The sequence below is a fragment of the Rana temporaria genome, chromosome 11 (genome assembly GCF_905171775.1).
Source record: "Rana temporaria chromosome 11, aRanTem1.1, whole genome shotgun sequence".
Taxonomy (NCBI): domain Eukaryota; kingdom Metazoa; phylum Chordata; class Amphibia; order Anura; family Ranidae; genus Rana; species Rana temporaria.
This window is the reverse complement of record NC_053499.1, coordinates 135,534,590-135,551,720: the sequence shown is the minus strand read 5'-3', so window position 1 is coordinate 135,551,720 and position 17,131 is coordinate 135,534,590. Positions and strand designations below refer to the sequence as shown.

The 17,131-nt window shown below is 40.3% G+C and overlaps 1 protein-coding gene across 1 annotated transcript in view; it reads left to right on the top strand.

The window, feature by feature from the left end:
• WWOX (WW domain containing oxidoreductase) overlaps positions 1-17,131 on the top strand; it is a 1,052,038-nt gene that overhangs the window by 56,654 nt on the left and 978,253 nt on the right. Inside the window, exon 5 of the mRNA XM_040329188.1 lies at positions 4,491-4,597. Coding sequence (XP_040185122.1) covers positions 4,491-4,597 — 107 coding nt within the window. The remainder of the gene's footprint in view (positions 1-4,490; positions 4,598-17,131) is intronic.

Here is a 17,131-nt window from a genome sequence, read left to right as displayed (position 1 = left end):
ATGTGTGTGGGGGGGGGGGCAGGAGTGGCAGCGTGGGGGACCCAAGAAGCCGAAGATTGGGGCTGCTCTGTGCAAAACCATTGCACAGAGCACGTAAAAATTACGTTTGTTATTTTAATAATAAAAAAAAAATTACAATCACCTAAACTTCCTCAGTGCTGTGAACTTTGAGGATGAATTGTTCCACAGTGCTTGCATCTACTAAAGTCAGGGAAGGCTTGTTGTAAAGGTGTTTTGATGCTTGTAGATAATATAAAACTATCTACATATGCATAGCCTGTCCACATGTTTATTTTTTGATTATCATATTCATGTATGTATTTAAAAAAAACTTTAGAAAAGTGAATTTTATCCCATTGAAGGCATAGTGGTATGTGGAAACTGATGTTAGTAAAACATTTACTCCTGTTTATCACAGGACTGCACAGGTTGAGGTCAAATTCTTGACATAAGTGCTGGTTGTCTTTAGATGGACAACTTACTTATCACACAAGGAAATACAGTCCTGCCAATATCGGCATTTGAAGCCAGTCCTCGTGCTACAGGGGCCCTCGAGCACTTTAATTAAGCCGATCTCTTTGTCACTTTTGTAAGAACGTCAAAGATTTTTGCTCTTCAATCCATAAAGTCTTTGACTAAGCAATTAACTTTTTAGCCAACTTCTGAAATAACACGGTCATTTGAATCTGCAGCTGCCCACAAAATCGTTAGAAAGTAATACATTCTAGACTTTGTTTTGCTCATAGCAATCTGCTTTTTGATTTTTATTATTATTATTATTTTTTTTTTTAAAGTGGCACTTTTCTTTCCTAATGTCTGTTTTTTTTGCCATGTCACGTAAAAATATTTGCTGCGTGGAAAAAACCCTGCTGTATTATTGTCATAATTCCTAATCGCTTTGGTGGATTTCCATAGACTAACTGAAAATATTTGCTAAGTACATTAAATGGTGTAATTATACATTTTTGTCTTTCTTGACTTAATAGGGAACATATGGCTTCTTCATCAATCTTGCAAACGGCACTTAATTTTTGAATGCTTTGATTTGGAATAGTGTACCGTACACAACAATGGATGGGTCCCTCGAGGTTGCACGAGAAACAGCCAGAGTTTACTCAGTCATTTTAAACCAATCCAGTTAACCCAGTTAATTCAACAGTAAATTTTCTACATGTCTATGCCGTAGCAATCCGTGAGGGATCCAAGGGTGTACTGCTGTCTTTATACACCTGCCTCAGCACTGACTGTTTAACGTAAACCATTGTTGCAACTCAGCATTCCAGAAACTAGGCTTTGCAGAGTATTGTTTTATGCTTTCTGAATGCCTTGCTTAGGTATATTGGTTAAAGTTTATTTGTTTAAAGGGAAAGCATACTATATTTTAGTAAGCATATATTTTAAGTTATTATTGCATTGTTTACCTTAATTCTAAATGTAAACGTGCTCCCCTTTTCCTCTGATGCCTGAAGCCCAATCTGCATTAAGATTGCACTTCAGAGGCTATTGACAGGCGGTGAGCATTGCTCGTGTTTGGTAAAGTGGAATTTTCACGCCAAAAAATTAATTAATAAATGTGGAACAAATTATGTTAATAGATAAATATAAAATTGAAGCTGCTCCCCTGAAAAAAACGAATGGGTATACCTCGTGTTTTAGTGAATGATGAATGATAGGGGGCGCTAGTTAAATAGGAAAATTGCTCGTGTTTGCAGGGCGTTTGCGACCCATCTTTTTTTGCTTGAATGTGTAGCAGGCATGTACAGGCCATCAGGACTACCGGGAGTTTCCCGGTGGGCTAATGGCTCATTGGGCTGGTTTCAGTCACAGCCTGTCAAAGTAATGGCTGTGCATCTTGCAAAGCCATTAATTTGAGCACCGCCAGGGATTGGCAAGGTGTCCGTACATGGACGCTGGTGTCCGTGAGCGGTCCTTGCAGTGTTTGCGGCCGATCCAGGTGCAGACTGTGGAGTCCTCCCTGAGTCCCATCCCTTCTTCTCCTCATCCTCCCCTTGTGTATGACACAGACATGTCATGGAGCTTGCAGTTGAATTATTCGGCGGCGCTGTAACAGTCCCGCCTGTGTGGACCAGGCACTGGTGAGCCTGCAATGGGCACAGACTGAGGGGCTCAAGATTGATGGGCACAAACTGAGGGGCTGCATTTATAAAGACAGACTGAGGAGCTGCATTGGTGGGCACAGACTGAGCGGCACTGATGAGCTGCATTTGGTGGGCACTGATGAGCTGCATTTGGTGGGCACTGATGAGCTGCATTTGGTGGGCACTGATGAGCTGCATTTGGTGGGCACTGATGAGGCTGCATTTGGTGAGCACTGATGAGGCTGCATTTGGTGAGCACTGATGAGGCTGCATTTGGTGGGCACTGATGAGGCTGCATTTGATGGGCACTTGGTGGGCACTGATGAGCTGCATTTGGTGGGCACTGATGAGCTGCATTTGGTGGGCACTGATGAGCTGCATTTGGTGGGCACTGATGAGCTGCATTTGGTGGGCACTGATGAGCTGCATTTGGTGGGCACTGATGAGCTGCATTTGGTGGGCACTGATGAGCTGCATTTGGTGGGCACTGATGAGCTGCATTTGGTGGGCACTGATAAGGCTGCATTTGATGGGCACTTGATGGGCACTGATGAGCTGCATTTGGTGGGCACTGATGAGCTGCATTTGGTGGGCACTGATGAGCTGCTTTTGGTGGGCACTGATGAGCTGCTTTTGGTGGGCACTGATGAGCTGCTTTTGGTGGGCACTGATGAGCTGCTTTTGGTGGGCACTGATAAGGCTGCATTTGATGGGCACTTGATGGGCACTGGTGAGGCTGCATTTGATGGGCACTGGTGAGGCTGCATGATGGGCATGGGAGAGGCTGCATTTGATGGGCACCTTGTAACACTAATGAGTCACATGACAATGGGGAGGGAAAATGGCTAATTGGGCCCAATTTGGAAATTTTCACTTAGGGGTGTACTCACTTTTGTTGCCAGCGGTTTAGATATTAATGGCTGTGTGTTGTTTTTTTGAGAGGGCAGTAAATTTACACTGTAATACAAGCTTTACACTCACTACTCTACATTGTAGCAAGTTGTCATTTCTTCAGTGTTGTCACATGAAAAGGTATAATAAAATATTTACAAAAATGTGATGGGTGTACTCACTTTTGTGAGATACTGTAAATCCTTACATATACCCAGTAAATGGACCATCTTCAGGTGATACACAGAGATTAAATATATCCTCCTACATAAGTTGTACCTGTTTTTCTGCAATCTTCTCTTTTCTACATCAGTTCAAAGTGCTGCATTTATACTGCTTGTCTTAGCTGTCAGAAAAAAGAAAGTAGGGAGCTGACGTTACACTCTGCAGAGCTCAGTGAAGAGCTTTGAGGGCCAATTGGAGGGAAGGGACACAGGAACATAGCTGAGGCTGTCAATCATCTGGACATCCCTCCTCTGTCACCATTTTTCTTTTGGTGTCAGGAAAATGTGTCAGAAGTGATTCCTGCTGATAGCAAAGAAACAAAGCGGTAGACAGAAATTACACTTAGGCCTCACGCACACGGGACTTTCTAAAAATGGCCAGTAATGTTAGCTGTAGAATGAGTTTTGCAACATTTTTGGCGTAGCATTTTTTAGCTGTAGCGTTTTTAGCTTATTTTAGAAAAACTATATTCCCACAAAAGCTTATGGCTCAAAAACGTTGAATAGCCACGTTTTTAAGCTGTTATCGGAGTTATAGCATTTTTCCCAGCTGAAAAACTCCTCCTGAAACTCAATAGTTCTGTTTTTTTTTTTCCAGACAGAAAACACCCCTGCCAAAAAAGTTGATAACGGCCTATGTGTGCATGGACACATATGATAAAATGCTGGGGAGTTTACTGTCTGTAGAAAGAAACACCTGAAGCCAAAAACAGCAGCTGTAAAAACATCCAGTGTGCATGATGAGGCATTAGTGCTCTTAACTGAGACAAGTGCACACTATAGAGGGATATGCATTGTTCATATTTCTGGTCTGAGGTTTACAATCACACTAAATCCATTGTATTTTCACCTTGGAGAAATTATCTTTTTTTTAAATGTATTTTTAATTCTTAGCTCTGTGTACTCTATATGTCTCATAAATTGTCCATACCTTTATATATGTCTTGTCATAATTAATACATATTGTAATATATAGTTTTACATTTACTTTACATTATTTATACCATTCTTTGTGATTTTTTTTTTTTACATTTTCCAAGACTTTTTTTTTTTTTGCATTTTTTTTCTGTTTGCTTTTAGTCATTTTTATCTTTCTACAAATTAAATAATTCAAAATATAGTAATAGTTTAGGAGACACTCCTATTGTTATACACAACATACATATGTGTGCTGCCTGCTGATTAAGACAGGATTTTTTAAATAAAAAATTCTAAATGAAAACAACAAATTTTGGATTATTGTCCAATAATTATAGGCTGTTTTTCTCCCACTCAGGATTTGAAACGGCTCGGTCATTGGCTCTCCATGGTGCACATGTTATCATGGCATGCAGAAACCTCCAAAAAGCTAATGAAGCCAAGAGGCAGATATTAGAAGAATGGGTAAGTCAAAATATATATATATATTTAAATCAAAAGAAATCTAATTATTAGGTTGACGTTGTGACTGCAATTAAAATGTGGGAGTGAAAATGCTACCATAACAACTGATGTGATCGCCGCGGGTTTCACATACGAAAATGTGTACTTTATATTTTGTTTCGATTGTAGCTCACAAACCTATCTTCAAATGGCATGCAACACTCACTATGTAGAGTGCATTGCTTAAACTGATGGTTGCTAATTTATGCACATTTGATACTTGTATTTAGGGGTTGTACAACACTGCAGTTCCTGATGAGCTAGCCCAAATCTGCTCAGTGGGTAGCCCTGTTGGCTGCCTCCCACTCAACATTCATTGATTGAAAAATTGAAGGAGCTAGGTGGAAAATGGTTTGCCAACCAGTAGCTGCATCCAGTTTTAGGGATTTTAACAGTTGGTGAGGTTGGCTCTCAAAACACAAAAGCCGCAGTAGGGCATTCTTCTATCCACACTATGTAGCATGGATGGTGGAAATTTGTTATGTGTATGTCTACCTTTCTGCACTCAATATGCCAACTAATTTGGAAAGCTCAACAATGGCCACAGGACTGAAAAAGGTCTGTTGACTTTCCGATACCAAAGAAGAGAAGAGCCAAAGAATGTTCAAACTACCATACAATCTCACTCATCTCACACGCTAGCAAGGTAATGCTAAAAACTCTACAAGCTAGGATTCAGCAGCATGAGCTACCACAAGTACAAGCTGGATTTCGAAGAGGCAGAGAACTAGAGAATAAATTGCCAACATTTGCTGGATCATGGAGGAAGTAAGGTGTTCCAGAAGAATGTCTACTTCTGCTTTATTGACTACAGTAAAGCCGTTGATTGTGTGGATCACAACAATATGGCAAATACTGACAGAAATTGGAATACCAGCCCATCTGTCTTCTGAAAAACCTGTATGCAAATCAGGAAGCAACAGTTAGAACAGGACATGGAACAACTGACTGGTTCGAAATTGAGAAAGGAGTGTGGCACGGATGTATATTGTCACCCTACTTACATGCAGAGTACATCTTGCGAAATGCCAGGATCAATGAATCACAAGCCGGAATTAAGTTCTCAGGGAGAAATAACAACCTGAGATATGCAGACGATATCACACTAATGGCAGAAAGTGAAGAAGAATTAAATAGTCTCTTAATGAAGGTGAAAGCTGGTCTGAAATTGAACATTTAGAAAACTAAGGTCATGACAACCGGTCCCATCACTTCTTGGCAAATGGAAAGAGAAGAAATGGAAACAGTGAGAGACTTTATCTTCCTAGGCTCCAAGATCACGACAGACAGTGACTGTAGCCATGAAAATAAGAGACACTTGCTTATTGGGAGGAAAGCAATGGCAAACCTAGACAACATTATAAAAAGCAGAGACCTCACCCTACCGACAGATGGTATTCCCAGAAGTAACCTATGGCTGTGAAAGTTGGCCCACAAGGAAGGCTAAATGCCGAAGAATTGATGCTTTTGAACTATGGTGTTGGAGCAAGAAGGTCAAATCAGTCAATCTTGAAGGAAATCAACCCTGAATCTTCACTGGAAGGACAGATCCTGAAGCTGAAACTCGAATACTTTGGCCACCTAATGCGAAAAAAGGACTCATTGGAAAATACCCTAATGCTGGGAAACATGAAAAGAAATAGAAGAGGATGACAGAAAACAAGGTGGATAGATAGTATCATCGAAACAATGAACATGAAGTTAAGCAAGCTTCGGGAGGCAGTGGAGGACAGAAAAGCCTGACGCGCTAAGGTCCATAAGGTAACAAAGTCGGACATGACTAAATGACTGAACAACAACGGCCAGCTTTACACCCAGAAAACAGCATTTTAGCTGGTCTGATATGCAGTCAATTCCATTAAATCCCAACTCCAAACAGATAAAAAAAAATCATCTGCGCCACACTGTACGGGTTAAAAGAGAAGCATGGGTTTACAAAAAAAATAAACATTCATACTCACCTAGGTGGATGCAGCATCTGTCCCCTGCTGCTTCTAAGACTGAGAATTGAGTGATCAAAGACTGCTGATCACTCAGGGCCTGATCCACAAAAGGGATACGCCGGCAAATTAGCACTTACGGAGATCCACAAAGCTTTTACGCTTCGTTTTTTCTCCGTAAGTATTAATTTGCCGTCGCAAAATTAGGGCTGTTTTTACATGGCCTAAACTGTTTACACCTTGTAAAAGTAGACCCTTCTATCCCGCGTCGCTGTCATTTTTTTTTTTCCCGCCGCAACTCTATTTTTTTTTTACGCCCGGCGCGATTCTCAAAACCCGGCGCAACGTAAAACCACGCAAACCACGTCGGGAAAATGACGTCGGGAGCATGCGCAGTATGTCCGGCGCGGGAGCGCGCCTAATTTAAATGGGACTCGCCCCATTAAATTAGGAACGCCTTGCGCCGGACGGATTTAAGTTGTACCGCTCAAAATTTCTAGGTAAGTGCTTAGTGGATCGGGCACTTAGGTAGAGATTTTGCGGCGGTGTAACTTAAATAGGAAAAATTACGTTCCGGGTTTTTGTGGATCAGGCCCTCAGTTCTCAGTCTCCACTGAGCAGAGAGTCAGTGACTCTCAGTCACCAGCTCTCTGCTCTGCCCTGCCCCTCCAGTGCTCACTGGAGTGCCAGGCTGTGTAGGGAGTGGGAGGGGCTGGCTCAGGCTCTTAGTGGATCGTTGAGAGGCTGAACCAGCTGCCAGTCCAGGCATCTGGGTGGATCCCGACTGTAGAGTCGGGATCTTTCCCAAGCCGGAATCGGTGCAGTGACGAAAAATTAAAACAGAACAAACTGCACTCCTGTGATCCCCAGAAGCAGTATAGCCCCCCGTGGTGCTTCCCTATGATTCTTGGTGGATTGTCCCCCGGTGTCCTCACATCCAACACATCACAGCACAGCCGCAGGGATCACTTTTGGACTTTAAAGCCGCAGATCACACTCAAACCTCAGACAAATCCTAGCAGAGTCTCAGCATTACGTGAGAGCAGACGGTATCTCTAAGTACTTTTCCAATCCTTGTCATTTGCCACTTCCAAAGGAATCATTTTTCTTCTTTATTTTTTTGTCTTAGGAAAAACAATTTAACATGTCCCCCAACCAAGTGAGAAAAAAGCTTTCACTGTATCTCTGTAATGACTTTGTTGTTGTTTATTGAGAGGGGCTAATTAACTTTGATTATTGTGGTAATATTATGGCACTTTGACAGTCCTTCAGATTTCCGAGACTGTGAAAATAAACAAATGAAATGCAGGTGCTGGAGCAGAAAGAATAAGTTATTACTGAACTTTGATTACTCGCGCTATATAGCCAGGAGAGAATTTGTTGATTAATTACAGGATGCCTGAAATTTACGTTGGATTCTATGCAGAGGCAAAAAAAAAAATAGAATTAACGTTCAGCCCATTTCTTATAACGATCGATTCAATGTAGAAAATTTTCTTATCTTGATTGTAACATCGCTTTAAAGGATGTTTTTTGTTTTTAAGTGAAATTGCAGTAGTGCTGCACCCAACAGACATGTACCCCTCCTACTATTGATGGGTTATGCCAAACAGAAAAGACTTAAAGTGTCTTCTGCAACTCTACCTGTAGGTAAACTTAAAGTGCCACTAAATTGTATCCTTTTTCTCTAAAAATAATCCATACACGTCCACTACTTAACCTGTTTTTGCCCATGTAACTCATATTGTAGATGTAGTCTGACAATCAGTGGTCACATAATCGCTGATCCTTAACCCTGAGCATTTAGAACTTTTTAAAGTGTCACCGGGAGGTGGTTAGGAGTGGGTCAATGACCCTGTAATCTATTTTTCATAAGCATACACTATATTACCTAAAGTATTGGGACACCTGCCTTTACACGCACATGAACTTTAATGGCATCCCAGTCTTAGTCCGTAGGGTTCCATATTGAGTTGTCCCACCCTTTGCAGCTATAACAGCTTCAACTCTTCTGGGAAGGCTGTCCACAAGATTTAGGAGTGTGTCTATGGGAATATATTTACCTAGAAAAATGGTGGCGTGTTCAGTACTTATTTTATCCGCTATATATGTAAAGCACTGTGTAAATTGATAGCGCCATATAAGTACCTTAAATAAATAAATAACCCCTGACCTGTGGGCTCCTGCCTTCTAAGTTTAAATGGAAAAGCTCTTGAAATGATCCCATCTAATGATGACATTTCTTTTGTAGAGCTTTGTAAAAGAATAAAAACAAAGCCCAGCATAACCTCTCACTGTCACTGTTAGTACATTGTTATAATAAGGCCTGACAGCTGTGATATAATGTAGAAGGGATGAATAGCCAGGTATAGACTAGAGGTGAATAAAAGGGAGTGACAGTTTTCACTCCTGCTGTTTCACTAAATATACCAAGAGGTTCTTTTTACATCAGCGTGATTTTTGTGACATCGTATTCATTTCTAACTTTGTTTCTTTTATTGGTTTTTAAGTGAGTTCCACTGAAAAATATTACATTGAAGGCAGATATTAAAGGGCCGACTCACGCCATGAATTCACGCTGTGCATTTCTATGTGATTCATAATCTGAACGCAGTGCGATTTCAGCCCATTCATTTGACTCAAACCGCACTGGACCACACCAAAAGTAGTGCATGCGTTACTTTACAAAGAGCTCAGCAACCACATCCCATGGTACTATTATATGGTGCTATAAAAAAAAGCACTGCGTTTGTGATCAGCGATTGAGGAAGTTAACACTAACACCCCCTGCAGATCACGTATTGTGCGCAGTGTGTTTTGAATGAGGTGATGGAAACGTGCACTGAATGTTTATTTAATAATTGAATGTGGTCAAGTGTATTTTTTTTCCCAAAAAATTGCCTTTGAAAGACTGCACAAATTTCAGTTGGACATAAAATATTGCAATGGCCGGCAAATCATTTTCTAGGGTCTCTGCTAAAAAAATGTAATAAAATTATGTTTGGGGAGTTTTCTATCAAAAATACTGATTTTACCTTGTAAGCAACACATGTCAGTAGAAGGCCTGGTCTTAAAGTGATTGTAAACCTCAGACATTAAATATGAACAAAGCATATCCCTCTATAGCACAGGTGTCAAACACAAGGTCTGCGGGCCAAATCCGGCCTTTCAGGCCATTTCATGTGGCACTCGCACCTCCAGCTCCTCTGGTCCTCCTTCAGACCCTTACTTTCTGCTTTTAAGCAATGCATCCAGCTTCTTCCCAGCAGCAGCATAAGGAAAGGGGGTGCAATGTGATATAAGGGAGAGTGGGGGACTCTACTTCTGATGGTGGGTTGGCTTTTAACATCTAATGTAAGGTGAGGGGAATGCGCTGGACAACTAATCTTACAGATACAACTGGCCCTTTTGAGGGCAATCATAATGCTGATGCGGCCCACAATGAAATTGAGTTTGACGCCCCCTGCTCTATAGTGTCTACTAGTGTGTCTCACCTAAGAGCACCAATAGTCATTTTTGTCTGCTGCTTTGTACCTTCGATATTAGCATGAGTCACTTCTGAGAGGTTTTCCTGACACCAAGAGAAAAAAAGTGCCAGGGGAAGGAGCTCCAGCACACAGTCTCTATTCCTGAGTGCTGTGTGAAGGGGGTGTGTCCCTTCCCTCCAATCAGCTGTCAGAGCACTGCTCACTGAGCTCTGCAGAGTGTAATCTCATCTCCCCCCTCTGTTTTTTTTTTTTTTTAAAGCTTAGATAAGCTTTATAAATTCAACACTTTGAACGGCTTTAGAGCAGGGAAGACTACAGATAAACAGGTACAATGTGTGTACAATGTGTGTAGGAGGTTTTGTTTCATCTATGTGTATCACCTGAGGCCAGTCACTTCACTAGGTATATGTAAGTGTATAAACACAACTTTTTTTTCTCTCTCAATTTTTTCTATTTAAACTGTCACAGCTTGGCAGTCAATTTGAAAAGCCATCCTTCATCAAAGATATTGAAGAAAAGGATTTCTGTAATCATGAATGTATCCATACAGAAAGATTTATAACAAATAGCCAGAGGTAAAAATCTAAAGCCAGTCACGCAGTTTTGTTCCAGGAGACTATTTAATTGCCTGGTTTGATCCCAACACCAGCCTCTTCAATCCATATTGTACTCGGTAAAGACATTACAGCAAAAATGTTTTTTGTTTCAGGCAGTCATTGCTATTGTGTTGAAGTGATGACGACGAAGCGACCACGTCAGGGTCTTAAGCTTTTGTCTTTTTCTCTATTGCGTTTTTTTATTTTTATAGATTGCTCATGCATGATCAAGGTTTTTTTTTTTTTTTTTTATCTTTTCCCGGTTTTGTTTGATATCTCATGCCCGAACAGAAGAAATTAGAAAGTGTAAAACTGTGATTTGTTTTAATCAAAAAGATATTGTCTTACATAAATCTCATCTTGAGTAGTGGAAAAGCCCTCGAGCAGCCAAGACAGTTTTAAAAAAATATATCAATACTTTGTAAAGTAGAACTGATCGTTCCAATACAGAATTTAATTGACTTAAAGGCTAAATGAAATGGAGGGTGGTGTTTTTTGTGGAAGCGGAACATACTATAAAACATGAGATTGTACCCTCTTTAAAGTAAAGTATTTGGGAACAGTAAGCAAATGTTCGGCATGAGTAGGGTTGTAGGATATGTTTATTGTAATGGAAAATTAAGAGGTTCTACTATGAAGTTCATCTTCGGAGGCGATACACTAGAAGTAGACTTAAAGTGATTATAATTATATTACCATGGGAATCGAAATTGGGTGAAACTATAGAGAAAGAGATCTGGGAGCGCTGGTCGACCATGGTGCACAGGGGTATACTTAATACTTCCCTAGTGGAAGCAAATTTTAAGGTGCTATCCAGATGGTATTTAGTTCTGGCAAAATTAGCAAAAATATACCCTGATGCTTCACCCCTTTGCTTCAGAGGATGCGGACAAGAGGGTACTATGTTTCATGTCTGGTGGACCTGTCCCAAAGTCCAATGCTTTTGGGTCAGAGTTTTTGCTTTGATCCACTCAGGGACTGGACATAATATACCTAATAATCCTAAAACAGCGCTATTTGTGGACTTAATGGACGGGACCCCTAGACATCTTCAGACTCTTAACTTTTTTATTTTTTCTACAGCCAAAATTACGATAGCGCGAGCATGGAAAACTTCAATAATCAGTCTTAAGGTGTTGAAAAGTAAACTATCTTGGATTATGGTCAATGAAAAATTGACCAGCATCCTTAATGACAAACAAACAAGATTCAACAAGGTATGGTCCCCATGGATTAAATACCTCCAAACTCCATGATCCCTAAATCTGATTATTGAGATGATTTAGATTAATAGGCATGAATTCCATCTTGATATTTTAGACTTATTGTATCTCATTTATATTCTTTTTTTTTCTCCTCCTCTACTTGATTATCCCCAACCCCTTTTTTTTTTTCTGTAATTTATTTTCTTTCCTGGGATGTAAACATTTTTTCTGTAATTAAATATTGTATCCCAACTAATGTTTTTAAAATAAAAAACATGTTATACTTACCTGCTCTGTGCAAGGGTTTTGCACAGAGCGGCCCCAATTCTCCTTTTCGGTGGCGCTCCTGGCTCCTCCTTCTCATCATCAAGTGCCCCCACGGAGAGCCACATTCCATGGGGGCACTTGTGCGGGCACACTCCCGAGTCCTGCTGCTGCGTCCATTGACACAGACAGCAGGACTCGCCCCAGACCCCATGTCACTGGATTTGATGACAATGACTCCAATGGCTATTTATAATCCTCTATCCAATGAAGACCCGAGACAGCGACTGGTGCTGCCGTGCTTGTCCTCAACGCTGGAAGGATCGGGCTCCGGTAATAAAAGGGGGGGCTCTGGGGGGCAGCTGCACTACAGAAGGTTTTTCACCTTAATGCATATGTAGCACTACCCCCGAAGGAGCTGCTGGTTTGAATTTGGGCCTGCCGTTATCTTACCACGTTCGTCTTAGGCGTCCTTCTTGAAGAGTTGTCCAACTGGGGGGGAGTGGACTGACAGGGAGTACAGAGAGATCGCTGTTCCTGATCACTAGAAACAGACAATCTCTCTGTACTCCACTGTCAGAACGGGGATCTGCTTTGTTTACATGGGCAGATCTCTGTTCTGCCTCTCTGAGGAGTGATCGCGGGTGGCCGACAGACATCGCGGCCGCTGGATCTGAATTACTGTATTATGGATTATCATAAATCAACATATTAAGCAAAAAACAGCCAGAAAATTACAAATGGCAAATCAAATGGCTGTAACGGGTTTGGCAAATTTTACAAAAACGCACAGATATTTATGTTGGCATATATCTTCTAGGTGGGCTGTAGACTGGACCAGAAATCAGCCTGAGACAACCAATTAGATAAAAAAGAGGGTGTTGAATACCTGCACAGTGTTAACTGCTTGTTTTGTCTAGTAGAGAGCAAAAGTGCTTTTACTTACCTGCGTTCTTGCCACATTTTATGGATTCCTGACTCCAGTCTTGCACATGTGATGCGCTTTTGGTACTTTTTCTATAGAAATCAATGGCAGGTTTTTGGTGCCCTTTTGAGAAGATGCACCATGCAGGACTTTTAAAAATGCACTGTGGCGCAATCGTGTAAAAAGTTCTATAGGATTTAAAGGGATACATTTTTAACACAATGTTTTTTCTCTTCTTTTACCCCAAAAATGCCTCAAAAGTGATCAGTGTGAAAGGGTCCTTAACCCCCACTTAAAGTTTCCCGGAGTTGGGCCTAGTGATGCAAAATTTCTGGAAATTTTGAAACCATGAAAAAAATTTAATATTTTTTTTCTAGGAACTAAAGCGTGGAGTAGTTTTACAAATTGAAAGTAATTATGTGACACGGTGTGTGAAATACAATATATATAAAATAAGTAAAAGTATACAACATATTCAGTAAAAAAAATAATGACTGAGAATTCTGGAGGGAAAAGCTACTAGCACTTGTCATTATGGTCCCCACCATTTCATTCCATAAAGTATTTTTGTATGTCTTTAGGACACCTCTGACATGCAAGGATGTCAGAGGTGTCATCCTTGTAGCATTTGGAAAAGAATATTGTTTTCTCACAATATTTGCAAATTGCAGCTTTGCTCTCAGCAGAAATTGCACTGTGGAAATGTTTCCGAACTCTAGATGTTGGTCCCACCATTTTACTAAGAGGAGGAAAAGAAAAAAAAGCAATTTACTAACCCGAACATTAATAGGAACCATGTCAAGTTTATAAAGATAAACTAATTTATCAGACACATTTCCCCTCTTACCTATCATTATGCTTGAGAGGACAGAAACTATCATCTAATGTATCCTAAAAATCACCCAACTGCAGGAGGTACAAATGGAGCCCACAAGGAAACTAAACTGGAGCCTTTCCTCTGCAGTGCCTGCCAGTGGGAGAAATGCGTATTTCTCTTGTTTGAGAACTGCATTGAGAAGTACAGTGTTACTTGAACTGTATTCCAGGATTTGCTTGTCTTTAGCAAAACTTACTTGTCTGCACAGCTTGCAATAATTTAAGACTTTATATAAAGTCTCAGAAATCTTTGATTAAGGTCTTTATATTATATAGTTTGAATTCAATATTCTAGATATATTATTTAACATGGTAAAAGAACATATTCCACACATTTTTTTAAATTTTCGGAATTGGCTTTGGGAAAAGAAAGTATTTTTCCAATTTTCCAGTTTTTTTTCTTGGCCTTCCAATCTCTAGTTGGGCCTTAAACGCATTATAAATGAGTGTTTCTGGTGCTTTCAGAGTTAAGCCTGGCAGAAAATGGGTTGGACGCCTCATTCGCAGCTTCACCGACGCTCACTTGGATGAATTGTTGAAATCTTTTCTGTTCCTCCTTGCGATCTAAACATATGGCATGAATTTTCTGCGCTCATTATGGACGCCGAGAGAAGGGAAAGACAAATATTTACACTACATTCATGTTTTACAGTAAAAACACTGTTCTGCTTGTTTATACAGTTTCAATGTTATAATTTTTATGGTCTGTTTGAAAACCGCTGTAAACCTGGATCTAAATCATAAAGGAGATTTGTTACATTCTCTCTATAAAGAAAAGATATACAGTGTCGAGTTAGAACAGCGTCAAGTCCACAGTCAATGGGACTCGCTGCTTGGCTGTAGCAGAGATTACCCCACAGCAATTCATTTAGATTTATTTTGATTATACAAATGGAGAACTTGACTTTTTAAATTAATTAAAGTTATTTTATTAAGCTGATTGTCACGCAGCGAGTTGAGATTGCCAGACTGGAACTTTTTTCTATTTTTTTTTTTTAACAAGCTTGCACTTTTTGAACAGGCTTTTTAAATAGTGCATCGTTTGTCATTTAAGTGAACCTGTCATATGGAAAAAAAAAATCTGTTAAATAAAAAGTCCACTTGTGCGGGATGATTTCTCTCACTTTTGCCGTTTTACCCTGGTTTTCCTTTTTGCATGAAATGCCACGGTAGGAGTTATTGTACTAAACTGCATGTGATTTTACTTAACCAATCAGTCTATTATGAAAACTTGGCCTAGATACTGATAGTACTAATAGTTCCCCTCTGTCTGGAGGTGGGAATTCAGCTCCTTTGTAAAAAAAAAATAAGAAACACAATTAGTTAGTCATACTAAAGGAAAATGTAAAAAAAAGCATGTTCTACTTAGACCTCTTCTGTGCAATGGTTTCCTCTTCTCTGGTCCCCTGCCGGTGCTCTGGTCTCCAACCCCCTGCTGAGTGCAATGCTGCTTGCTACTGGGGCACTTGTGCGTGCTTGCTCCCGAGCCCCACTCCCCTGCTCCCTCCTCACTGGCTGTAATTGACAGGATATAAAAGAAATTGGCGATGGCTCTGTTCCGGCTATCGCACTCGTGGTGTGTGTCATGTACCTTTCATGGAATATTCAATAAATGGACTTTTATCATGTCGGTGTGCAGCCAATTTATTTTATATTCAGTCTTCCACGGCAGGCAAGCCAGGGGTTGCACTTGTACGAAGAGTCCCTCCCAGTTGATTTCATTTGGAATTACTCACCTGGAGCGGCGGTCTTCTTTGTCGTCTTTCCCTGTGATTGACAGGAGCTGAAGCCATTAGCTCCGACTACTGTATCTGAGCCCATGAGGAGAGAGAGAGCCAGGAGAGCTGCTGCTCTCGTGCACATAGTTGGATCAAGATCAAAGCTCAGGTAAGTATTGCATGCAGAAGTTTTTTTTTACCTTTGTGCATAGAATGCATGAAGTTAAAAAAGCCTTCAGCCTTTAGAACCACTTTAAGTCTATCGAGGTGCATGACACTACCTGGGCATAGTGCTATTATTTTTATTTGACAGCTTTATAGTACTCCCAGAAGACAGCTATTGATATAGTTCTGGGAGAGCGAAGCTGATCCTTCTGAGATTTGCATCTTGAACAGTAGAGTCGCTGCAGCTGCTATGCCTGCCCCTCCCCTCCACCTGCCTAATCACAATAGCCTTGGTATTATGTGAAAACAATCGCAAAATACAAAGGCTTCTGTGAATGGCCAGCAGAGGGGATGGGCAGGCATAGCTAATCTGTGTGTTTCTAAGATCTCCACAGTGTCTCTTCAGCAGAGCATGTGAGTCTCTGTGAATAATAGATATCATGCAGCTCCTTGGATTTAACTCCTAGTGGGCCTTGACTTTTTCAAAGTGGCTACATTTCTCCTTAAGGCATGGCATTTTATTACAATTTTTTTTTTTTCACAAAAAGTCTTTATTGGGTGAACAATAGGGCATAATACATTGTAAACAATACATCATGTAGGCAATGAGAAAGAAAATAATTTTGGCGAAGATGTTATACATTAATACAGTTGTTACATACAATATCTTTGGCAATTGAGTACAAATAGCAAAACTGTCACCGTTTTTAAATTAGATCGAAGAACAGATATATGAGTTTGATCGAATAATCTTATAGATAGAGGGGAAAAGGGGAAGGAAAGGGTAAAAAAAAAAAAGGGGGGGGGGTGAAGAAAGATTTAAGGTATCTCAAAACTATAAGTTGGTTATTACATAAAATTGGAATTAATACAGGAAAATACGTTATCTCCAGACCTCTGTATACTATTTCCTACTTGTATGTATGAAATTAAGCTTTAAATGTCTAATTTTTGTTTTATGACTGTAGATAAGCACTGGCCACGGTAAGCTTGGTTAGTTCAAGAGAGGAATATAAAAAAAGCTCATTGGTGGTCCATTTGGCAGAGGTGTCCATTGTAATATGTCTCTGTGTAGGTTGGAGTCACCTGGTTTTAATGATTTTAGGACTTGCAATATGCTTTGTTTAAATTCGGTTATTCTGTTGCACTTTACCCTGGCTTACTATGTCAGATTTGTAAGAAACCAACCATTAAAGCATATTTCAGTACTGAAATGAATAACTATAAGACGGGATCAAACACAGCACTACATAGCCCATTATTTACCATTAATCTTAGTTAGGAGCATCAAAACCATGGGAGCTGTATAATGCAGCTA